The sequence below is a fragment of the Mobula birostris genome, chromosome 4, assembly GCF_030028105.1.
Source record: "Mobula birostris isolate sMobBir1 chromosome 4, sMobBir1.hap1, whole genome shotgun sequence".
Taxonomy (NCBI): Eukaryota; Metazoa; Chordata; class Chondrichthyes; order Myliobatiformes; family Myliobatidae; genus Mobula; species Mobula birostris.
The window spans coordinates 120,431,702-120,449,372 of record NC_092373.1 but is presented as its reverse complement, the minus strand read 5'-3'; the positions used below and the strand labels follow the sequence as shown (position 1 = coordinate 120,449,372).

The window sequence follows — 17,671 nt, the reverse complement described above, 5'->3', positions numbered from 1 at the left end:
ATGTGCAAATCTACACTAAAATCAATGAATCAATGTTGCAGCTTCCTACTGGATTTGTCCTTTTTACACAAATCTACACTAAAATCAATGTTGCTGCTTCCTACTGGATTTGTCCTTTAACACAAATCTACAAATAGAACATGGAAGGTGATTGTCAAATTAGTTGACACCAATTAAAATAGTTGATATTCTCAAAATTACCTTATCGTGCTTTTACTGAAGTGAGTCCAAATATTAGCCCACCTGCAATTGTGCACATTTTAACATTTCTCAGTTTTAACAAATTTCTGTATATAAAACACCTATGCAGATTATGGAGCCAAGCTACTGAACTGCATGGAGCAAACATAGGCAACCATTATTGCCTTAACAGAGTAAGATACGGTGAAGAAAACTGCAATGTCTCCAACCAGAACAGGCATTTCCCACTTGTTCTAACTCATTCTCTCAGTCCCAAATGAAAAATGCTACTTTCTGGAGCCCACACAGTTGCTGCCAGCGTTTCCAATTTGACTTAACACACACCAATATATTTTTGGATATTAAGCTAATGAAGAGATAGTGTGAGAAAATGGCACTAAAGTTTAAGATTTGCCGATCTTCATTGAATGATAGAATGAATGCAACAGGTAAAAGGTCTTCCTTTTCCAACATTTTATAATACCTATGTTTTCAGAAAATTTGCTGCTTGGGATATGGCTGGGTTCAGAAAATCAGCAAGCCATCATGAGAATTAACCAAAGGTTTGATCAGTGTCATGTGTGCAATGTGATAGAAGGGGTGGTCACTTGGAATAATCAAAGTCTATTTGGTCAAGACTGAAAATTGAAGTTATGTGAAAATGTTAGATAAGTGAGGCTCTTTCTATAGAACTGAAGGGCAAAAGATTTAATTATATGCTGCCAAAAGTTAAGGGAGCCCTGGGTATAGTGCATTATAATGACAATTTTCCATGAACAAGGCGGCATCCTTTTTATACAACAGGCAGAATGTTTAGAAGGGAGATGAGAGATTCTTTTCAATCCAATCTTTGGTAGGAATCTGGAAATCAATCCCTCAATAGGTGATCAACACAGACACTAGTAACAATTAAAAAGTACTTGGATGTGTATTTGAAGATTTGTTGGCTAAAAACCTAGTACTAAAAGGTGAGGAGGGAAAGATCTTATTCTAGCAACAAGGACATGATGACTCAACTATTTTCTGCTCAATTGTTTTGTGATTAGTAGTCCATTAAAGGGATGAGATAGATAGGCTGTACTAATGCATTGAAAGTAACTCTCAATCATTCATAATTCCCAACTGACTGAATAAGAGTTGCTATCTAAAAGTTTTACATCACCCATTTTTAGAAACATCTATCAACAACATCACAAACTTTTCTGTAATCAGATATACAATGGCACACGAGTCAGCACCATATATTGGAATGTACGACTATTCTCTACGTCTCTTTCTGCAGTGATGCTGTTGATGTTTACCTAAAGGTACTCTTGCAGCACTTGCATCAGGGTTTATCCAGAATGACAGCCAAGAAAGGACAACTATCAGAAGAGTTGGAGCATAAACGCCCATCATGTAATATCCAACCTGTCTTCTTAATGTAAAAATCACTTCCACGCATGTGTAATAACCTTTAATAAAAACAAGGTGTATGAATAATTATAATACTTTTCAAAATAGGAAGGCAGGCATTTAATAGAATTGGTACAATTAGTTTACAATTAATTCAATACAAGAAGTAAAGACCAATCTGTTGCTTTTTACATTTGAACAATGCTTTAACAAATGGTTCAGTTCTTTTGTTGTGGGATGAACACTGAAAGGATTTTAATCTTTGTAGCTAATCTCACCTCTTACATGAATTTGCCTTTCTAGGAATCAATCTCACTTCGTTGCAGGTAACGGTTCCTTAGGTAGGAACACTTGACATAGACATAATATTCTATCATTGATCTCACCAGGGCCCTGTATAATTAAAGGAAGACACCTCTACCCTTGTATCCAACTTGACTTGAAATAAAAGCCAACATACTATCACGATGCAGGGTTTCAACCTGAAATATTGACCACTCCTTTACCTCCACATGTGCTGCTGATCTTCTGAGTTTCTCTAATTTCTTTTTCAGCTCCAGGTTAGAGCATCTGAAGTCTCTTCTCTCTCCAACATACTGTTCAACTCTAGTTGCTTGCTGCATAGCAACTTGCAGTAACTTACGTTCGAAGAACACGGACACCTTTCAACCTTCACCTTTCAATTTTTATGAATGGAAGTGGATGACTTCACATTTTTCTACATATTTTATTTGCCAGGTCTTTGCTCATTCACTGAGCCTGTACATGCTCTGGAAACCTACCTGTGGTATTCCCACTCTCCACACTTGGTCTTGTATCATTACCAAACTGAGATAAATTATATGTCATCCCCTCATCTAAATCATGAGCGAACATAATGGGGGTACAGCACTGATTCCTGTGAGCCACCCCAGTGTCACATCCTCCCTACCCAAACAATTATCCATTTATCCCTACAGGCAGTTTAAGAATCCTCAAGAAGGGTCAGTATGTTTTACTCTATTACAATTTCTTTGAATTTTGCTCAGCATTCTATTGTATGGCTCATTATCAAGGGCTTTGTAAAAGCCCAAATGCACCATAGCAACTGGTTTGACCATATCTCTTCAGACAATTCCGATCTCATGACATTCAAAATAATTTGTCCAACACAATTTCTCTTTCTAAATCCATGATAAGTCTTCCCGTTCACTATTATTTTCCATGTGCCTTTCCTTAATTACAGATTTTGACATTTCAACCCGTCACTAGGCTAACTAATCTAGAGTTTCCTGCTTTCTTTTTCCTTCCTTTCTGAAATAAATGGGGTCGGATTCTCCGTCTTTCAGTCTGTGGGAACAGTTCTGTAATCTCGAACTTTAGGGGATGACAACCGCAGTATCTACTATTTTCATAGACATTTCCTAAATTCCTTTTTTTTAAAAATTCCACATTTATTTCTTCCTCAGAATCACCTTGAATTTTGATACTTTTTCCTATTTTACATACAGGAACCTTTATGGTCAGATTTTGTTTCTCACTACAACACACATCAAAGTTGCTGGTGAACGCAGCAGGCCAGGCTGATGTGTGTTGCTTGAATTTCCAGCATCTGCAGAATTCCTGTTGTTTTTGTTTCTCACTACCTTGGTTTTGCATTCTATTTTCCCCATTATTTTTTTCCAATTTCTCAATATTCCTCTATCAATTTGTCAAATTTTCCCAATTGTCAAGCTTACTGCTTTTTGGCAACATTCTAAACATTTTCTTTTGATGCAATGCTACTTTTAACTTCTTTTGGTAGCCACTGTTGAATCACTTTTCCTGTTCTTTTTATATGCCTTGAAGGGATTTACATTACTTGGAAACTGTGTCAGTTCTTTAAAAGATTTACTGTCTGTCATTTTTAATTGACGTTTCCCAATCTACTGTAACCGGTTTATAATTCGTGCCTTCACAACTTGCCTTTAAGTTGTGATTTCAGATTAAATCAACCATATTCCAATCTTTATATAAATTCCTATCATGTAATGATCACTGTTCCCTAAAGGCCCATTAAGTACCAGATGATCAACTGGCCTTTTTACAGAACATTAGATCCACCATACCCTGTTCCCTTGCTGGTTCCTCAATCGAGAAAACCATCTCTTACACACTCCATGAGTTTAGTTTCCCCCCTGCCCTACCACTAATATTATTATTTGTCCAGGCCATAGAACTACAACTAGGGGACATAGCCTCAAGATCTGAGGGAACAAATCTTTGATAGAGATGAAGAGAAACTATTTTCCCCAAAAAGTAGTGAATCTGTGGAATTCTCTACCCAGGGAAGCAGTGGAGGCTACCTTAGTAAATATATTTTAACACAGTTAGATAAATTTTTGCATTAAGAATTATGGAGAAAAGGTAGGAAGGGGGACCTGAGTTCACCGCCAGATCAGCCATGATCTTAGTGAATGACGCAGCAGCTCGGGGAACCAGATGGCTGACTCCTGCTACTATTTCTTATGTTCTTATATGCCATTCGAAGTTTCCCATGATATTTTATTACCCTTGTTACATGCACCACTAATTTTGTGATTTATACCGTGTCTTACATTATTAGCACAGTTTAGGGGCCACATGCTACTCCCACCAACATTTTCTTCCTCCTGCTGTTTCTCATATTCACTCAAACTATTCCTGCTTCTCCATTTTCTGAGCTCAGATTGTTTTTTTCTGCTGCCGTTATCCTTTTCTTAAAAATCAAGGACATTCCATCTCCTTTTGTATATTGCCTGCCTTTTGTAAAATGAAAAGTTTCCTGAAATACAGTATTTAATTTCCAACCTTGGTCAACTTGCTACCATGTCACTGTAATGGATATATGATTGTACTGCATATACTTGTGCTATTCACCTCCTTTGTTATTAATGCTCTACACACTCAAATAAAGAGCCAGTAGTTCTGTCTTTGTACCGTTTTTCCCTGCTCTGAATCAGGATGAATTGCTGCTTCCTGACAGACCGGTTATCATTAGCTATGTTTTCCACCTTGAGCCATCTCTTTGTCCTTAACTCTCTTCATTTTCCCTCAACAACATCCCTCTCCTAGCATCACCTGATCCTCCTCAGAGGGTATGATATGGCAAAAAGGAAAACTTATGTTAGATCAACACACACAGTAAAAGTAGAAGTACTTCTACTGAAACGCTTACATCACATCTATGTCAAACTTTCACTGATTCTATATCCTCTGGGAATCTCCCGAAAACTTTTTATGAGGCATCAATCTCATTGATTCCTGAAAAAGGAAAAGAACTATCTGAATGTGCCTCCTATATGCCAGTTTCCTTATTGAATGTTGACTTTAAAATTCTCTCTAAGATTCTGGCTAATAGGCTTGAGAATATTTTGCCTATTGTTATTTCAAATGATTAAACTGGATTCATTAAAAATAGGTATTCACATTTTAATATCCGAAGATTGTTAAATATTATTTATTCTCCCTCAGTTAAAGAATCTGAATGTATTGTCTCTCTTGATGCAGAGAAGGCCTTTGATAGGGTGGAATGGCTTTATTTATTTCAGGTTTTGGAGAGATTTAATTTTGGTCCGGGATTTATTTCCTGGATCAAACTGATCTATCAAGCCCCGATGGCTGCGGTTATAACAAACAATTAAAAATCTCCTTATTTTAGACAAATTAGAGGAACCCGTTGGGGTTGTCCTCTTAGTCCTTTATTATTTAATTTGGCTTTAGATCCACTTGCTATCGCTCTTAGGGATTCCAACTCTGTTCAGGGTATTAAGAGAGGGGATAAAGTACATAAGGCTTCGTTGTACGCAGATGATTTATTAGTTTACATTTCCGACCCTAGGCAATCTATTCCTTCTATGTTATCCATATTTACTGAATTTAGTACTTTCTCTAGATATGTTAAATTTACATAAAAGTGAATTATTTCCTATTAATAATTATTCAGATCAATATGATAAAATACCTTTTAATATTGCTAAAAATTATTTTACCTATCTTGGTATTAAAATTTCTAAAAATTTTAAAGATTTATATAAATATAATTTTCTTCCTTTAATTGAATATACACAACAAACGCTTTCCAAATGGTCGCCTATGACGATGTCGTTAATTGATCAAATAAATGCTATAAAAATGACAATTTTACCAAAATTTTTATACACATTTCAAGCTGTTCCATTCTTTGTCTTGAAAACGTTTTTTGATAGAATAGATTCTATGATCTTATCATATATCTGGAATAATAAAAGCTCTGGATTGAGTAAACCTTTACTGCAAAAATTTAAAAAAAGATGGTGGTTTGGCTTTACTAAACTTTAGATTCTATTACTGGGCAATCAATATTCGTTATATTACTTTTTGGATTCACTGTATAGATATGCAGGACTGTCCTCCATGGTCGGATATGGAGGAGAACTCGGTAAAGGGGTTCTCTTCGGCTTCTTTGCTGGGAGCTCCTCTTCCCTTTTTGTTTTCTAAGATTGGTAGACAAGATCTTAGTCCCATTGTTAGACATTAAAAATTTGGTTTCAGTTTTGCAGATCTTTTGACTTATATAACTGTTCTTTCTAGTAATATCCATTTTAACTTTTTTTTTAAACCATCAATTTTAGATAAGGTCTTTTTAACATGGAAACTAAGGGAATAAAAACTTTTCTAGATTTGTTTTTAGAGGATTGTTTAATGCCTTTCTTGCAGCTAGTGGATGAATATGATTTATCTAATGCAAAATGTTTTAGATATTTACAAGTTAGGAATTAATTAATTATTTATTTATTTTACGTGATTTGTTACTGAATTACCCATTTGCTCATTTACTAAATATGATAGATGCTACCTTTCAGCTTAAACCATTCCAAAAAGGATTGATAGCCATCATATATAAATGGCTATTGAATTTACAAATGGTGCCTAATCATAAGGTTAAACGTGCGTGGGAATTGGAACTTCAAGAGTCACTTTCAGATAATCAATGGAATAAAATTTGTCATTTAGTTAATAATTCATCTATCTGTGCCCGTCACTCCTTGATGCAGTTCAAGGTAGTGTACAGGGCGCATATGTCAAAAGATAAACTAGTGCATATTTTTTCTAATATAAATCCTACCTGTGATAGATGCAACACTGAGGTGGCCACTTTAACTCATATATTTTGGTCCTGCATAAAGTTAAATCATTTTTGGAGAGATGTTTTTAGAACATTATCAAAAGTCATAGGTCTGGACCTACAACCTAATTCACTTACGGCAGCCTTAGGGATTATTCCAACACATGATAGCTTTCTCAACTTTATTGGCTAGGAGAGTTATTCTATTGTACTGGAAGGATCCCAATCCACCTACTGTTTTTTTTGGCTCTCCTCCATTATGTCTTGTTTAAGTTAGGAGAAAATAAGGAGTCGGACGTTTGATACATCGTTTAAATTTGAGCAAACTTGGTGACCTTTTATTCAATATTTTCATATGATCTAATTCTTTTTACTTTTCCAGTTAATTTTTTTTTCTTCTTCACAAAGTTTTGGATTTGACCAGAAGAATTTTCCCTTTTTTTTCCAAACTGTATCCTCAAAGTGGACTGCTTAGTCCCCCTTTTTTTTTTGTTTTAGGTTAGTTTAGTGGGGTTTTTTTCCCTCAATAACTGGAAATCTTGAGTCTTTTTTTTCTATGAACTGTTAAGAGGAGAAGTAATTCTTCCCTCTCTTTATATTAGCTTAATACTATATATGATTTTGACAGTGTATATTCCTTTCTTTGTTTGTACTATTATTGAAATATGTATTTGAGGTAACCTCTCCTCTGGTTTGTATTTATCCTTATTCTTTTAAATCAATAAAAAAAGATTGAAAGAAACACACACAAAATGCTGCAGATAAGGCGGCATCTATGAAAATGTATAAAGAGTCAGCGTTTGGGGCTGAGATCCTTTATCAGGACAGGAAAGGAAGGGGGAAGATGTTAGAATAAAAAGGTGGGGGAAGGGGAAGGAGGACAAGCTAGAAGGTGGTAGGTGAAGCCAGATGGGTGGGGTGGAGGGGAATGAAGTAAGAAGCCAGGAGGTGATAGGTGGGAAAAACAAAGGGCTGGAGAAAAAAAGAATCTGATAGGAGAGGAGGGTGGACCATGGTAGTAAGTGAAGGGGGGTGGGCATCAAGGGGTGGTGATAGGCAAGAAAGAAGAGGTAAGGGACCAGAGTGGGAGATAGAAGACAAAAGGGAGAGAGAAAAGAAAATTACCAGAAGGAGAAATCTATGTTCATGCCATCAGCTTGGAAGCTACCTAGACGGAATATAAGATGTTGCTCCTGCACCCTGAGAGTAGCCTCATTGTAGCACAGCAGGCGGCCATGGACCAACCAACATGTCGGAATGGGAATAGGAATTCAAATGGTTGGCCACTGGGAAATTCCACTCTTTGCAGGTGGAGCAGAGGTTTATGACAAAGTGGTCCCCTGATTTACATCAGGTCTCAACAGTTTAGACGAGTTCGCATTGGGAGCACTGGATACAATAGATGACTCCAACTCTATTGCTCAGGTGAAGTGTTGCCTTACCTGAAAGGACTATTTGGGGCCCTGAATGGAGAGGAGGGAGGAGATGAATGGACAGGTGTAGCATGTCTGTCCTTGCCAGGAGTGAGATTAGTGGGGAGGAATGAATGGACAAGATAGTCCCGATGGAGGAAGTGATCCCTGCGGAAACTGGAGAGTGGGGGAAGTAAAGATGTGTTTGGTGGTCGGGTCCTGTTAAAGATGGGAGTAATTGCAGAAAATGATGTGTTGGATGTGAGGCTGATGGGGTGGTAGGTGAGGACAAGAGGAACTCTATCCTGTTAAGGTAGTGGGAAGATAGTGGGTGAGTGTGGATGTTCAGGAAATGGAAAAATGCAGGTGATGGCAACATCAATGGTAGAGGAAGGGAAACCCCATTATTTGAAGGAGGAGGACACCCCTTATGTCCTGGAAAGGGAAAACTCATTCTGAGAACAGATGCGACGGAGACAAAGAAACTGAGAAAAAGGAATATCATTTTTACAGGAAACAGGGTGAGAAGAGGTATAGTCAAGATAGCCATGGGAATCACTAGCTTTATAAAATATGTCAGTATACAGTTTGTCTCCAGAGATGGAGACAGAAAGATTAAGAAAGGGGAGAGATGTGTCAGAAATGGACCAAATAAATTTCAGGGCAGGATGGAAGTTCGAGGCAAAGTTTATGAAATTGACAAGTTCAGTATGGATGCCTGAAGCTGTGCCAATGCAGTTGTCAATATAGCACAGGAAGAGTTGGGGAGCATTATCATAGAAGGCTTGGTACATGGACAGTTCCACATAGCCAACGAAAATGCAGGCATAGCTGGGACCCTTATGGGTGCCCATGGCTACTTCTTAGGTTTGGAGAGAGTGGGAAGAGCTGAAGGAGAAATTGTTGAGGGCAAGTACTATTTCTGCCAGACAGAGGAGGGTGTTGGTGGAGGGGAACTGGTCAGCTTTTTTATTTTTATTTTATTTTATTTTATTTATTTACTTAGTGATACAGTGTGGAGTAGGACCTTCCAGCCCTTTGAGCCATGCTGCTAACTGGGACTTATGCCTAATGGGAAGGCTTCTGTCAAAACCAAATATTTCTGTTTCCTTTGCTACCAGAAGCCACTGCCATGAAGGTTCCAACCAACGTTACTGCAAATAGTACATGCGTCCTGCAGATACAATATACAGATCGCAGCTTCAGCCTGCTACTCACACTAATGTAAAACAAAATGGATTCTAATATTGTTGAAACCCCTAATTGACAAGTTCTAAAGATCAGATAGCAGGCAGCCTATGGAATTAAAAGTTATATTGGTTCTCTTGTAGACAAGTCCCATGTACTGTGGAAACTGTAAATGTAATACCCCGTTCTAGAAAGGAGGTAGGAAAAAAAGCAGGAAGCTACAAGTCAATTGCTCTGCCATCTATGATTGGGGAATGCCAAAGAACCATCAAAACTTTAGAAATGAAGAATACATTTAAATGTCAATGAGTTTGAATGAAAGAGAAACTGTATTTGTAAGATTTCCAAGGTGATTTCTAAGTTGAAGGAATATGATGAGGGAAGACTGAGAAGGTTGATCCAATATTCATTGGTGTTTAGGTGAATAAGGGGTGATCCTCTTCAAACACAGTGCATAAGATTCTGAAAGGCCCTGTCAGACTGATGCTGAAAGGATGGTTCCTGCTATGATGGAATATAGAACTGTTAAGCATGAAATTTTGCTTTCTTCCATTAGCAACGTTGGCATTCAACCTGCTGTTTTTTTTAGATCCTATGGATATTTATTCTTCTGGTTAATCTGTGATAAGAGACCTTGTTAAAATCTATGTTAAGTCTTCCAGATATTTTTTTCCTCATTAATGTTCCCTGCTACTATCATGGAAAATCCAATCATGAGAGTCACATATGCATAACAAATCAAAGCTGAGTGTCCTTGATCAGTGTGTTTTGCCGAATGAATAACTTGCTGAGAGTGTGCGCTGTTAATGGTGCAGGAAGGGAAGCAGTGGATCTGAAACAGGCAGCAAACAAGTCAATCAAAAGGTTATCTCCTCAACCATTCAGGTTCAAGAACCGTGAAGTTGATAGCATAATGACTGAGAAGAATTGTAATACAATAGTTGGTGTCACATCGGGTGCAGAAAGTAAAATTAAAAAGGTAATAGAAAGATCTCTAAGTTTATAGAAGAATAAGGAAAAGAAATAGACTATTTTGTTTGTAAAGGAATGAAACTTCAACAGTGGCTACTACTATTCAGAATTAGAGATATTGACAGGATGCTTACATATTATTAAAAGGGTACATACTGAAACTGACTATTGTAGCAACCTTGTGACAGTCTATGAATTTCAATATAAGATAAGTAAGGATATGTCTTTGATGGGTTAGCAACAGATAAGAGGAACTTGACTGTAAGTTTTAGACATTTATATTTAATTTTATGTATGCCTCTCGAGGAAAAACAGTGGCAAGTATTATTGATTCAAAGATCATATTTTCTGCAAATTTATCAATAATATCTTTCATCAGTCTAATAATTATCTTCACCATGTTGAGTCAGTAGAATCCAAAGAGGTCTTCATAAAGAAGGATGTTCACTGGATAGACTGGGATACTAAAGGAAAATGTACAGCTAGACAAATAATATCCAAGATCAAGAATCAACGTGTATCTGAAGAATAAAAATCTTCAATTTTTTAAGAGTATTTTCTTAGAAGGGCTTTGTCAGAAACAATAGATAGACAAGAAGACACTCATCCTTTGACTCTGCATACACATCAACCTATATAGATGGTCTACAATTCTAACCTTTTTTTTGTCATCCTTGCAGAAAATACTGGGCTTTCATGGACATGTAAATAACTAAATCAGAGAGTCACATGTAACACAGCAAAGCAGCTGCTTTTAACTGTAAAGCAGAAGGTACATCGCATCCTGAGTTTCTCCGGTTAGCGGGCAATTTCCCTCCACGCCTCTCTGACATAGTGGGGAACAGCGTACGAGGCAAGTTACAGGAATGGTTTGCCATTGCCTTCTGCCAGGTGAGTTTCCATCCAGCTCGTAATCCAGCACGGATGGAAAGCGTGCAGGGGAGCCGGCTGGATTCAAACTCGGGACCTTTCGTCCCAAAGTCCGATGCTGATGCCCCTATGCCACCAGCCAGGTCCAAAGCAGAAGTACCTGCTCTTAAAACTGTACTGGTAAACGTTACAACAAAATTAAAGCAAGTACAAGAACACAAGTCTAAAAATAGTTGAACAAGGTGCAAGGAAATGTGCAAACCTACTGTGATTCTGGCCTGGTGGGTAAAGAAACTGCCAACTCAAGCATAACAGGGATATCACAAAACATATGAATCATTCACATCTTACAGGGAGAAAGATGAGATATTTCTTCATGGCCATTAACATTCTTGAGCTGGAAGACAGTGCTGACATATGCAGGTATTGAATACTGTAGTGAGCAAAGCACTTAAGGAAATTGGCTCCTAAGTGCATTGTACGCTCATTAACTTAGAAGCTTGCAAAAAGCTGCAGACTTCTCATTGATAGAAATAGTTCAGAGATCGGAGGAACACTTCAGCCTACTGAGACAGTGCAGAGTTATGAATTCACCTCATGCAATCAAGTGCTAGGAGAAAGCATGGCTAATTACTCACAGACAGTTTCATATGCAGAGACAAAAGGATCCAGTTAAAGGTATTAGGCACTAGAAACACTATACTTGATTTGATGTAGGATTGTGAGTTCCACAGAATAAGTGGAGGCAAGAATGCAAAGACATTCCATCCTATGCCATCCACAAATTCAATGGTAGCTTGAAAAGCAATTCCGAAAGCTTTGGTCCAAAAACAAAGTCAGCATCAAGTAATTTGAGCCATTCTTCAACTATCAGCAGTCATTCCCAACATACAGTAAGTGTTTTTATAAAGGGTTTAATTGCTGCTCATATAGAAGAAAGGACACTTAGCAGTAACTTGCAAAATGTAATGTATGACATCAGACAAAAATGCAAAATCTCAAATGCAACATCAGCACAGAGCAAGCTTCTCTGAAGAAGACGTAAGGAAGTTTGCATAATATACAACCACCATGTATGGCAAAGGATATAATTTATGTAGTATCTATGCCTCAAATAGCCCACAATGTCAGACTTTAAGTCCCAACTGATGGAAAATCATTAAAAACACAGATTGATGCAGCTACAGGCAAGACAAGTAGAATTATAGAACAGTGGGGTCTCAGGGGGAGGCCATTTCGTAAATGAATCTCATACCATCTCTTTACACAGCTACTGACTAGTTACACTAGCTGCCATTTTTGTAGCCTTTCCAATATTTTCCTTACCATTGAATTTTTTATTCAATTCTCTCTTGAGGATTACAAGGGAACCTGCCTCCATTATTTCTGCAGACAGTGCATGCAAGATTCCAATCACACGCCACATAAAGTAAATACTCATGGCATTATTAACTTTCTTTCCTTTCATTATGTATCTGAGACATCTAGTCCCCGAACCCTTCACTAAAGACAATAGCCTCCTAAATATTGACCCAGTTTGAGCTCTCTTAATTTTGTATACATCTAACACACCTATCTCTTCTCTTCTTTCTAACGTCTACCCTCAGTCTTGTCTAAAGAAACCATGTTAGCTACTTTAATCTATCATAAGACCTTAAGACATAGCAGCAGAATTAGGCCATTTTGCCCAGCCATTCCATTATGGCTGATTTATTTGTAACCTTTGATGCCCTTACTAATCAAGAACCTATTAATCTCCGCTTTGCATATACCCAATGACTTGGCCTCCACAGCCATTGTTGGCAATGAATTCCACAGATTCACCACCCTCTGGCTGAAGAAATTCCTCCACTTCACCGTTCTAAAGGGATGACATTGTACTCTAAAGTCATGCCCTCTGGTCCTAGACTCTCCCACTATAGGAAACATCCTCTATCTAGACCTTCCAATATTCAACACGTTTCAGTCAGATCCTCCTCATTCTTCTAAACTCCAGCAAGTACAGGCCCAAAGCCATCAAACACTCCTCATATGTTAACTTTTTAATTCCCAAGATCATTCTTGTGAACCTCCTCTGGACCCTCTCCAATGCCAGCACATCCTCTGGATAAGGGGTCTAAAACTTCAAAATACTCCAAGTGTGGTCAGACCAATTCAATTCAAATTTAATTGTCATTCAATCAGACATGAATACCCATGAATACAGCCAAACAAGACAGTGTTACTCTGGGGTCAAGGTGGATAACACAGTACCAACAGTCACACATAGCACGTATAAGATAGAAAGATACAACCACTCAATAAAAGAGTCCAAGCTCTTGAAATTCAATGCTGCCAACATCTGCGGACGACCACAACAGAACTTGCCTTCTGCCAAGTGAGCACTGGGTGGGGGGGAGGGAAGTAGCAGCAACACCAGCCGGAATGCTGCGCCACGCACTGGCTCCAATGCCTCTCTCCTGCCAGCTGTAAGCAGGCGACACCACGGCTTGAGGCTCCGAGTCCAAATGAAAGCTGCCGAAATTTGCAGTTACCACAATACAGCTTGTCTTCCGCCAAGCAAAGACAGGGTGGGGTGGGGGGGTGGGGGTGGTGTGCGGCACCAACTCCAGCCCGAATGCTGTGCCAGGCCACCGGCTGTGGAGCACATCAGCTCTAACACCTCTCTCCTGGTGGCTATGTCAGGCGACACCATGGTTTGTGGCCTAGTCCTCACTACAACCAAAGTCACTCAGTTCCCCCACCATCCTCCCCTGCTCTCCATCAATAAATCAGTGAATTGAACTGGTGGCATTCCACCTTAACAATGTCCAAAAGGATCTTGAGATTGCAAGAAAGGCGACCAAGATGGTCATTGGCTATTAGACTGTACACCTTCTTCGATCAGGCAGCAACACATTGTGCAGTCCTTAATTTTTTCGCCAGCGAGCAATTCACTGATGGAGTAGACCTGCACAGCTTCAAGTTCTTAATATTCAGCAGGATCTTGTGATCATGAAAAATGCATTTAAATATGACAGTGGCATCTTTTATTGACCCCGTAGCAGCCACTGCAAGCAAACATGCCGCCATCTTATTGGAAAAGTGCCTTATGAAGACCTAGCGTTACATCCTTGTTTTTATATTCCACGTCCCCAATTAGTTTAAACCCTCCCCAACAGCTCTAGTAAACCTACACACAAGGATATTAGTCCCCTTTGAGTTCAGACATAACCCGTCCTTTTAATACATGTCATAGCTTCCCCAGAAGTCATCCCAGTGACCTAGAAATCTGAAATCCTTCCCCTGCAACAATTTCTCAGCCACATACTCATCTGCCAAATCATCCTATTCTTACCCTCACTGGCATATGGCAGAGGCAGGCAGAGATTCCTATCCTTGTGGTCCTGATTTTCTGCTTTCTACCAGGTCCCTATATTCTACCTGTGACATTGGTACCAATATGTATCATGACTTCCAATGTTCACATTCCCCCTTTAGAATGCTGTGCCGAGACATCCTTGACCCCGGCACCTGGGAGGCAACATACCATCCGGGTATCTCTTTCACATCCACAGAATCTCCTGTCTGCTTCTCTCACCGATGAATCCCCTATCATTACTCTACATCTCTTTCCCCTCCTTCCTTTCTGAACCACAAAGCCGGACTCTGAGCCAGTGACTTTCCCCAGGTAGGTCCAAAGTGGCGTATCTGTTACTGAAGAGATCGCAGGGATTTTCTGCACTACTTGCCTAGTCCCTCTCCCTCTCCTGACAGTCACCAAGCTACCTGCCTCCTGCAACTTAGGGATGACTACCTCCCAGTAGCTCTTAACTATCACCTCCACATTCTCCCATATAAGCCAACAGTCACCAAGTTGGAGCTCTAGTTCCCTAATACAGTTTGTAAGGAGATCAAGTTCATTCAGCCGTACACATGAATATCATCAAATGAAATGTTCCGAAAGACCCTGAATTCTTTTAAAATCTTGTGCCGCCTCACTAAAACAAGCAATTGCTCGCAATGATTGAAGCCCGCTGAAAATCTTTGTAACTAACTGCATTGCCACACTCCAGAAACCATCTCATTAATCTCTTCTGGACCATCCATATCATTCTAATAATATTGCAACCAGAAGTAGCCGAGGTCAGGCTAGCGTTTTAGGATGGATTGACAAGAATTTCCCAGTTTTACACTTCGTACTTCTACTAACGAAGGCCAGAATCCTGCATACCTAGCAGCTTTCTCAATGTGGGCTGCCACTTCCAATGATATCTGCATCGATAGTTCACAGACCTCTACTCCTGTATCCCTTTGACACCACCATCCTATAGCCCACATTGAATTTCATCATTCGTCTTACCAAGGTGCATCATCTCAAATTTCTCCACATGTATCTGCTCATTCCACCAGCCAGCTTATACTCTGCTTCAGTTTATCACCATCCTCTCCACTTCACTTTAACACTAAGTGTAATCATATAGAAATTTAGAAATTGTTGCCTGCACCTTCAAGTTTAGGTCTAGTTCCAGCTCATTACTTACTTTCTTTACTGCCTGTTATGATGCTGGCATTTAGGACAGCAATGAAGGTCCTCTTATCTCTGCTGGTGTTCAGGGCTTCCTTCACCGTGTTAGTAGCTTCCTCTCGGTTTTCACTACTGTCAGTCATGCAAGACCTGGTGGAGACTCAGGAATACCATCACACTCAGATGTAGAACAATTTCTTCACTGCTGTTTCCGTAACAATTTTGTTTTATGAGTCAGGGTTGCTAGCCCTGAGCTGAACCCCTGAACCTAGAGGACTGGTGGACCACCCTTAGTCTGTCCTCTACCTTTTGACCTGTTTGGCCTGAGTGACCCCACCAAGAGCCGAAGCATAAAGTCCTGACTCCAGCCAGCAGAGCTCTCCAGGTCATTGAGGCACGTAAGCCTCCAAACCATGACAAGTTTGTGGTCCACTTGGAGGTCTAGCTCATTATCATAGACCTAAAAAGATTGGCCCCCAACACTGATGCATCCCCCAGTCCCAGAAGCACACATTCATCATGTCATTCTGCTTCTTACTTACCAGTTTTACATCCCTCCCCATTTCAGTTTCTCTCATTCTTAGCTCTGATGATGGGTCTCAGACCGGAAAATTTAACTGTGCCACCTGTTTACTTCTTCCAGTATATTGTGTCTACATTTCAAGTAGTACTAGTGCCTGTTACACAGATCCTGACAGCCAAATTCCCCTTCTTTCCTGACTTTCTGGCACTCTTGCACAACCTGAATCCTTCTTCACTGTCTTCTCAAGATATGTAAACACAATGAGCTTTGAAATTTCCCAATAGCCAAGTCACCCTGATGCCCACCATTACAGTCCTGAACCTCCTGAATTCCCAGTTTCCTGTTTCCCAATTCCTGCCCCTGAACTTCCTCATCCTGTGACTTTACAAACCTGCCTTCCCATACCTTAGATGATACCTTTGCTGATAATTGATAGAAGAAAGAATGGCTGGTAACTAGTTTTACTTTCTCTGACTAGAGAGCAGCACTGATGGGAGTGGACAGCCCCCAACGAGGCACAGACCACAATGCGCCCACAGAGACCTCTGCTCTCTCCTACACCACCTTGGCATCTCCTCTAGCGGGTGGCTGCAAATGGTGACTCCACAGCATGAGGTCCTAGTACTCACCACAACCAAGGCAATGCAGCTCCTCCACCAGTGGTCTTGCCAATGAACCAGTGAACTGGACTTGCCGTTTTCAACATTACCAAAGTCTCAACAAGGCCTTGGGATCACATGAAAAACATTCAAGAACATCATGCACACTTCCTTTTAGTTTGGCTAAAGGCATTTATAGTTGTAGAGTGTAACTCTTCAGTGCTACGGCTGATTTGTTGTTTGATTCCATAGCTTTTTCTATATCCTGTTCCACTAGCCACATCATGGTACGACATGAAGTGAGTGGAATTCGCTAAAGACAGGCTCGTGAGGAAGCCAAAATGGATTAGCTATTTGGCACTTCTGGCTGAATATGTTGGCAAATGCTTCTGTCTCATCTCTTGCACTTAAATAAGAATGTTGCACGGTACAGTACTCTTTGGCCCACCACATCTGGAATATCTCTTTTATCCACCTCCACCAATTCTATTAACTCAAATAAGGTCTGTATCCTTTCATTTCTTACCTATTTAAGTGTGTGCCTAAATGTTTCTTTACTCTAGTGACTGTATTTGACTCTACCACCTCCTCTGCCTGTTAATTCATCTCAAAGTTCCTTTAAAACTCTTTCATCTCACCTTAAACCTACTATGGGAAAAAAGATTCAGACCGTCTACCCCACAGATTGCTCTTATAATTTTATATACTGTACCATTAACAGATCATCTCCCATCTTGTTTGATTCCAAGAAAAGCAAACAAAATTTAATCAATCTCATTCCATAGATGAATTCCTCCAATCCAGGCAATATCTTGGTGAATCTCATCACTACAATCACATTTTTCCAATAGTATGGCAATCAGAAACACACACAATACTCCCTTCTGAAAAATTGTTCAAAAGTTACTCACTAGCTACTTA

General features: G+C 39.5%; 1 protein-coding gene across 1 annotated transcript in view; it reads right to left on the bottom strand.

Moving 5' to 3' along the window:
- Positions 1–17,671, bottom strand: part of glrbb (glycine receptor, beta b) — a 151,876-nt gene that overhangs the window by 40,593 nt on the left and 93,612 nt on the right. The window contains exon 8 of the mRNA XM_072254697.1: positions 1,482–1,634. Coding sequence (XP_072110798.1) covers positions 1,482–1,634 — 153 coding nt within the window. The remainder of the gene's footprint in view (positions 1–1,481; positions 1,635–17,671) is intronic.